This window comes from Pundamilia nyererei, unplaced genomic scaffold, assembly GCF_000239375.1.
Source record: "Pundamilia nyererei isolate P.nyererei 1_Seehausen unplaced genomic scaffold, PunNye1.0 scaffold00013, whole genome shotgun sequence".
NCBI lineage: Eukaryota > Metazoa > Chordata > Actinopteri > Cichliformes > Cichlidae > Pundamilia > Pundamilia nyererei.
Genome location: NW_005187414.1, coordinates 473294 through 482109, shown reverse-complemented (window position 1 = coordinate 482109; position 8816 = coordinate 473294). Strand labels below are relative to the sequence as shown.

General features: G+C 45.3%; 1 protein-coding gene across 1 annotated transcript in view; it reads right to left on the bottom strand.

Annotated features, from left to right (window-relative positions):
• elp3 (elongator acetyltransferase complex subunit 3) overlaps positions 1 to 8816 on the bottom strand; it is a 26228-nt gene that overhangs the window by 9741 nt on the left and 7671 nt on the right. Inside the window, exons 8-9 of the mRNA XM_005724792.1 lie at positions 7211 to 7372; positions 6767 to 6893 (exon numbers count right to left, since the gene is read on the bottom strand). Of these exons, the coding sequence (XP_005724849.1) occupies positions 6767 to 6893; positions 7211 to 7372 (289 nt within the window). The remainder of the gene's footprint in view (positions 1 to 6766; positions 6894 to 7210; positions 7373 to 8816) is intronic.

Here is an 8816-nt window from a genome sequence, read left to right as displayed (position 1 = left end):
GGCCCACCCTGTAGAGTCAAACGTGAGGTCGATGGATAAAGCGTGGCCCCAGTTGGCTCGTGCATGACAAAAATGTGAGAGACCAACAAAATCATTCAGAAAACAATTGCTTTAAGTCGTTGGCATAAATCTGGTGCTTCAGTTTATTGAATTACAAGATGTTTTTAAAATCTTACAGAACTGCTAACAGCCACGTTAATATTTCTTTACATGAGTTTAGCAGACAGACAGCCGCTGATCCCCGTCTGTCTGGTCACGTAGTGTCAAGAACCTGAACGAGCTCCCGGTGTTTAAACCCTCGAGGGGGTCGACCGCTTCCTATTTAAACACCTGGGACTGAAGAAGCCTCTTGAACGAGAGCTTTAACAACCTAACAAACTTAAAGAAGCCCACTCATCTTCTTTTCGAGCTCTGCATGATGTACAGTCTGTACTGATGTTGTGATTGATATGGAAACGTTTGCTCAGCCTTTTTGAAATGTTCTTCTGTTACTGGCACAAAATGTGGTGAAGACATAAAATAAGGACCTGCTATTACAAAGGAAGTACTCCACAGTGTGCTACTCCAGAGGTTATTAAGCAAACTAAAGTGAAACATCTTAATGCAAATCTAGGCACTCCTCTCTTCTCCATTTCCCCCACCTTTTCTGATCATTTCTTCTTCCCGTCCTTCAAACCGGCTGTTCCTGGATGCTCCGTCAGTAAGAGCTTTAGCTCGGATTTTTATGGAAAAGGATCCTGAAAAGCTTAGTTTGGATCCTGGAGTGAAAATTCATATTTTTTACGCTCCACTCACTGGCATGACGGGTGTCATGGAAGATTAGATATGATGAGGAGGAACAAAGGGGAGTCACACACAAGTTGTATAATGTAAGTGTCAGTGTGATAAAAGAGGCAGAGAGGAAGCCGGTGTGACTGCTGGAGGAGACGAGAGGAACGTTACAACTGGAGAGGAGAGAGAAGAAAGAGATCAAGTGAGAGACAACGGAGGAGAAAAGGAGACGCGAGAGAGAAAATACTCTGGGCTGTCTGGGAGAAACACAGACGACAGAGAGGACGAGCGACAGAGGAAATGCTGCAGGGAAGGAAACACAGATACAGCTTCCTGTCACAGTCCCGCCCTCCACGGTACAATGTGAGTCACGTTCACGGGCACGACGGCTTCAGTGAACACACATGTACGTGAGGTTTGCTTTGAAAGAAGTCCACAGCTGACGTGCACCAGACTGGAGACGCTCTCACGGCTGCACACCTTCCTTATTCTGCTCAGAGAGAAGTCCTACTCTGCTCTCATGAGTCGCTCCGCTCACAGACACTTGCCATATAATTAGGTTTGAAATAAAGTCCTCCCTGTATGAAGGTGAGGATTGTAGCATCTGCCAATGAACTCCTCACACCTTCACAATAAAAGCAGAACTTCTGTGAAGAAAAGTGGGACACATGTCCCCCAGCGAGATATCAGAGACCAAAACATGACTACTTCCAGTTATTGCTGCCAGAGCTGTTCTAGAATAGAATAGAATAGAATAGAATAGAATAAACCTTTATTATCCCACCGTTGAGAAATTTGGGTGTTACACAGCTGTTACAGAAGGGGGAATATAAACTATAGAAGGAAGACACAAAGTAGTCCTATACACACAACTGAAGTTCATATGTACGTGTGTGTGTGTGTGTGTGTGTGTGTGTGTGTGTGTGTGTGTGTGTGTGTGTGTGTGTGTGTTGGGGGAGTGATTCTGGTGAAACGTACAGTGAACAAAGAAGCTGATGAGCAGGACGTCCAGCCGTCTGACAGCTGCTGGTAAGAGTGACCTCCTTCCTGTAAAAGTCTGTTGAACGAGCCGCTCAGTGCTCACACAGGCTCATCAGGGGTGGGAGCTGCTCAGTGACTGGAGCCTACGTCCACACTGGCCCGGATAGATTTGAAAACGCTCCGCGTCCACACTAGCGTTTTCAGTCGTTTTCACAGAGTTGTGCGTCCACATTGAAACGGTCGAAAACGCTCACGTTCCAGTCCTGCGCATGCGTGAAACGCAATTCGCAGATTCGACCTGCCTCATTTCTGTCTGCTGTTTATTTGCTTTCCGGCTCTTTGAAACGTTGCAGCAAAAATGTGGAGGAAAAGCACCGAGTTTTTAAATGGACTCACAATGAGGTGGAGTTGTTGCTGCAAGTAACACAGACTTAATGTGGCGTTTGCTGTACAGTGCAGCGAGGAATGCCCAGACCTCTACATTGGAGAGACCAAACAGCCACTTCACAAGCGCATGGCACAGAAGAGCCACCTCCACAGGACAAGACTCAGCAGTCCATCTGCATCTAAAGGTCAAAGGTCACTCTTTAAGGATGCCAATGTTCACATTTTGGACAGAGAGGACAGATGGTTTGAAAGAGGAGTGAAAGAAGCATCTATGTCCACTGTGAGCGACCATCTTTGAACAGAGGCGGGGCTTACGACACCAACTCTCTGCCATCTATAATCCAGCTTTGAGATCCCTCCCAGACGTCTTAACGCCCACTCACATCCTGGGCCATCTGACCTCAGGAATTCACATGATAAGGTGGGGCCAGGTTTCACAATGAGCTCACCTGAAACTCTGGCTGATTGTGACCCACACCCAGTTTCACACCTTGGCTCAGGCGATTAGAGGATCATCAGGGGTTCTTTTGTCCCTCTGTGGGGGGAAACTCCCACTAGGTTTATATCTGGGACTCTCCACCATTTGACCTTAGAACTGAAGAAGCTTCTCGGACGAGAGGTGAAACGTCTTCAAGCAACTTAAAGAAGTCCAGACGCTTTTCTTTGCAAGCTCCTTTGACTACGATGACCTGGATGACTGAGAACCTTCACAGACAAGTTAGAAGGAAGTTAGCTCGCTAGTTTCCACCTAAACATTTCATACCATGTTCTGACTGAGAGATTTTTGAAACTAATTCAAACGTACAGCTCTGCTACCACTTCCAACATAAATGAAGACAGGAAACTAAACAGCAGTGGCGTTTGCAGGGTTACTGAAGTTGGACTACCTGGTGGGAATCACCATACATCCCACGATACGATATTATTGCAATTTTTTAAATATTTTGCGATATTCAGATTCTGTCCATAAAGGTAAACTTTATCAATATTCATTTTATCTAATATCAAAATCTCACACTCAGTCTTTCTCTCATTTCAGTTTTATTGTTGACAAACTGAACGGTTTGTATTACAGTCTAGTCCAACTTAACTGAACGCAACCATCTGGTACAATTATAGCTATTTATGAAAACTATGCAGCCCCTTCAGCAACTGAAGAATTTGAAAGTAAATTAAAACAAAATATGATTTTACATTAAATAAAAAAGTTTTAAACGTAATTACAATAAAACATGTCTTACATTAAAATAAGTAAACTGTCGTGTTTATTGCTGCCAAAAACAGTTAAACACATTTGGACAGTGAAGGAATGTCAGGGTTGTTGCTCAGAAAAAGGATCAACATGCTCTGAAGTCAGAGCACAAAAACCTTTTTGTAACAAAATATCGATTTCTGCTGTCGCTGCATCGATACAAAATATCACGATACTACACAGTATCGATTTTTCCCCCACCCCTACCTGGTATATAATGATGTGCTACGTGATTGCTAGCGACACAGCTATGTTAGCATAACATTAGCACAATGAAGCTGGAGGATGAACGCCAACTTTTTTCCCACTGGATAAAAGTTAACGTGAGGGATTCTGGTGGTCAGGGACAAATGCAATCGCATAGCAGGATGCTGTACACGGACCAAACTTTAGTCAGGAGAACAACTAAGATCATTCATCCACAATACGAGGTTAGTCATTAATATACTGCAACAACACGGGAACAGAGCAGCTGCGAGAGAATTCAACCTTAATGAATCAATGTAAGGGAAGTGGAGGAAGCGCAGTTTTTGGCTTTCCCCATATTTCAACAGTGCTTCATCTCTTTGCTGTGACTGTCGGCATATTTTGCAGATGAAAATGGTTGTAGCCGCTGCGATGCTTTCGACCAAAACAGGCGCAGCTTGATGACATCATCAACATGCGCTATCGCTAGAGCGGTATAGTCAAAATCTCTATCGTTGGCCAAATTTATATCATTTCTATCGTATATTCTTTATATCGCCCACCCCTACTGCACGTGGCTGGAAAGACAATAAAGCCACTGGACCTGTGAGAACCAAACAAACTGCCCACATCACGCTGTGCTGTTAGCCAAGGCTTCTATAAACTCTGACATTTTAAACTTAAGTATCTGAGATTAAAACATCTTTTTCAAACATGTCTTCACTTTGAGCTGAGTGTGAAAGCAGGTTACAGCTAATCTCAGAGCAACACGGCGGTTTGGGGTCTTTTCATCTCTGTATCAGATTCTCCTTCAAAGCGAGCCACGTATCAGACGCAGCAGTTTAAAAACGAAACACAAACACGGTTTAATTATCAGGTACGAGAGGGGAAATCAATATCACTGCTGGTTCTTACACAGCCACTGTCATATCACCTGCACCGATTAGTCATATCTGCTCTTTTCCTTCATTGCATTTTCATCACCTGATTTCAAAACAAGTGGAATGAGCTCAGAGCGCACGCAGCTTCAAACCGAGTCGTCATTTACGTCCTACAGTTTGGCGCTCTGGGAAGGCAGCCCGTCTGATTCTGCGCATTCAGCCATGTTTCCAATCACAGCAACAAACTGAGCCCGTCGTTGAGTGGCATCTGACAAGACTTCCATCGACTGTGAGTGACTGTCGCCGTCTTCTCCGGGTCTATTTTGAGACGCTACACGTGGGACATATTTGGTACTATCGCACTGTGAGGTGACGCACGCTGCTGCCATGCAGAAGAGGGAAGGTCTGACTACTTATTCCACAAACAATAAACCTGATGATCGACCAAACATGCTATTTTTAGTCTGGAGCTTTTAATCATTTTGTTTCTCAAGAACATGTCGACACACTTCTGTCCGCTTACAACTTTTCTTATGAAGGAAATCCATAAAAATATCCAATCAGGGATTCGATCCTGGCCAACGCTGAGGTCCAAAATGATCATGTGACCAGGAGTCGATGCTTTCGGTTTCTGTACGTTATGCTTTGGTCTTTAACCTTCAGTTGAAATATATCAGTGGTGACAGCTTTCATCGTTTTAATCAAACCATCTTTTAACATTCAGTCAGTGCAAAACACGACACAGCCGACAAACACTGACCGCCATATTTGTGCTGATGTCAGCGAGGCGGAGCCTGTACTTTTTTGTTTAAATAAAAGAAGACGAGGATCACAGAAGTAAAATTTAAAGCATAATAATGATTCAAAATTATGCAAATTACACAGGAAGTCGCCCCTCCCCCCTCTGCTCCTCAAGCACGAGGGTCACGTGCGGAGTGAAGCGGAAAAAAGTGCGAGAGAAAGAGGCTCGCGCGTTCACTTCAAAGAGCCGGCTCTAAGAGGTGGTTCGTTCGCGACCGACACATCACTACGTGGCGGTCTGCAGCTGGACGCTCGTTAGCACGGGCAGAGAGCTCTCACTGTTCGGGCTGGAGCCGAACAACAACTCCCTGATAGCGACTGTGTTGAGTCTGTTCCTTCCCATCCCATGCAAGGACACCTGGGTTGGCTGGCAGACTGTTTACTTAGCCTGGCAGGGCGAAGGACACTGTCTCAGCTGAACTATGGACACGCACACACACACACTTACACTGATAAGCACACACTCATCCCCCCTCCCTTTCCAACGCCTTCGATGCTTGTTTCCTGCGAGGGAACGCTGCGGGCTGTGTGCCGCGCTGGAATGGTAGCGCTGTGCAGGGCGGCTGCTGTGTTCGCTTCGGATTACTCCTCACCCCCCACCCACCCCTGTGGCTTTTCATGTCTTCACAATGTTGTTGCTGTGGACATTTATGTGCTTTTTGTGCAGAGGAGTTTTTTTTGTTTCCTGTTCTCATGCTGTCCTACCATGGAAGCACAGCATGAGTAGGGGTCTCTTTTTTCCTCTTGTACTTTCCCACTGTAGTGTACATTTCAATGTTTTTCTCTCTGATTCTACCAATCTCCGACCTGTATCCCCATGTAATGTCTGTGCTATATGTGTAAGGTCGGGGCGGGGGGTCCCATTTGACTGCAGGGCAACCTGCATGTGACGAATAAAGCTTTGATTGATTGATTGACTGATTAAAAGCTGCGTCTTTGAAACGTGTTGTTTGAGCAGGAAGGCACAACTTTTAATTTGAAGTTTGTGTCTCACTTTTTTGAGTTTCACCATCATTTGATGTTTCGTTAGTGAGTGTTTGCAGAGCGGTCGGCACCTTCCATCCAAACCGTGGCGATCTGCTGGTGACCAAAGCGGTCGAGAGGACACTTTTGGTGCAGCACCTTCTTATTCAGCCTGACAGCACCCAGCACAGCTGCTGACCTCCAGCAACCACCAACCAGCTGCTCGCTGAAAGCACATTTTTCCTTAGCGACCAGAATTTTCCAGGGAGGCCACCAACGAGGCCTCAAAAGTAATGCGATTACTGTAAGGACTCACAACATTTCCTGTATATGCAGAAGACAGGGATTCACAGCACTGTACAAGCAAAAGGCTGCCATCATTTAACCTCCAAAACCAAGTCCACTCGCCCCGGGGGAAGCGGTTCCCTCTTATTGACAAAGTAATAGTGATAACCTACCAACCCTCACTCGTTCCTCGTATCCGTTCTCACCTTCAGCTCAGATTAGCGGTAAAACTGCGCTAAAGAGAAAGAAAAAAGCTCACAATGAACTGCTCCACATCCCTCTCCATGCCCACGTTCGGCAGGTCTGGCATCATGTGGGCGACCACTTTGAAGCCGGCATCCTTTGCCAGGTGGAAAGACTCGCACACAGCTCGCACCGTGTGGCCTCTGCACAAACACACAAGCAGAGAGTAGCTGTTAAAGCCTGCAGGCTGCAACCCCATCAATAATAATAATAATAATGTATACTTTATTGATCCCCGTGGGGAAATTACTCTCTCTGCATTCGACCCATTCACTCAGTGAAGCAGTGGGCAGCCACTAAGCAGCGCCCGGGGAGCAGTGTGTAGGGACGGTACCTTGCTCAGGGGTACCTCAGGGTAGCCGTTCAGTGGATTCGAACCCCCGACCTTCCGATCATGGGGCCGCCACTCTACCTACTGAGTCATCCCCGCCCTGCTGTCACATGACTTCTACCCACGGACCTGTTGGTGTCGCGGGCCACGTCTTCATAGACGCTCTGGACTCCTATCTCCAGCCGGGTGCATCCGTAGCCCAGCATGTCGCTGAGGTGCCGCTTCAGGCAGTAGTCGGGCCGCGTCTCGATAGTGATCCCCACGCATTTGGTATTACTGCGCTCCGAGTACCTGCAGGAGAAAAACATTCCCAGTTACTTGTGCTGATGTCGTTTCTGCTCATTGGGTGTTTTTAAAATATCGCTTTCATGTCTGTGTGATAATGTCTTTTTAATTTCACTATTTAGTCTCACAGAGTCTAAATGTTTGAGTTGCTCCATATGAAGGAAACATATTACTGGGACCATTTAGCAACATCAATTTACAGGCTGCGAGTTTGCTCGGCTCATTATCCCGACAGTTAACACTAACCTCACATTAAAGACACACTGATTAATCCAATAAAGAAAATGCATGACAGGGGGAAATGCTAAATGAGACATTAAGTGTTTTGTTTGCAAGTCACTGACACTTTACTGGGTATGATCTGGATCTACTTATTAAGAGATGTGTTCGTCCTGCTGGATTCAAGCGTTTTCTTTGAAGCTGTCTCTAACACCATTTCAAATGGATTCAACAAATATATCTGCCAACTTCTGACATAATTACAATACATTTTGAGGCTCTCTGGGTTATAAGAGGCAGGAGACGCGGGAGCAGTGCATGAGTCAGAGCAGCCATTGGCCGGGTAACATCTCAAATGAAGCTTGTGGTTCGTCCAGATAAAAATCTGCTTTATTACAAACAATCCCAGCTTATAAACTTGGATTCAGATCTCTCTGCAACTCTGCCAAAGTCCGTGAGTCTAATCTTTCTGCAAAGACAAACACTTTCAGTGAAATCTAAACTGTTCTGCTGAGACTTCTTCCATTTCAAATCTGACTGAACCTGATAGCATCTTGTTCATATTAAGTGAAGTCTGTCAACAGTCTTGGCATCAAACAAAAAAATCACACACTTGATAAAGAAAAGCAGAAACTTTAGAAAGTCCCGACTGGCTCGTCCCTTTAAACAATTTGTCTCTGAATCACATATTCAATCAGACCCTTTGTTCGAATTCTTTATAATCTCTATTTCTTTATGATTTTCAGTGCTCGAGTCGCCCCTCATTTCTTTCTGAGGTGCAGTGATTTATTGAAATCATGAAAGTACAGGACATGAGGCAGAAACAGTTTGCACAAGTTTAATGATCTTCAAAGTGAATATTTGGTACGACCACCTTTAGTCCGCTCTGCACTCTGCATCTTTTCCATGTCAGTAATATTTGGAACAACGTGCAGTATGATCATAAAAGCTAACCCATTAAATATTAACAGTAGGCCACACTGCTCACTAAGTGTCCCTGCATGCCACGTGACACAGGCTGACTAATAAAGCAATAAACAACAAGGACGCCTGAGATGGAGAACAGAGCAACATGTGACGCAGCGAGGTCACTCGTCTTCTACAAATCTCGAGACAGAAACAACATCGAGTCCAGTGATGCTTCCAGACTTATCTGAGTGACTGATCGAAATCACACACACACAGACACACACACACGCGCGCAGGCGCACACACACACACACACACGCGC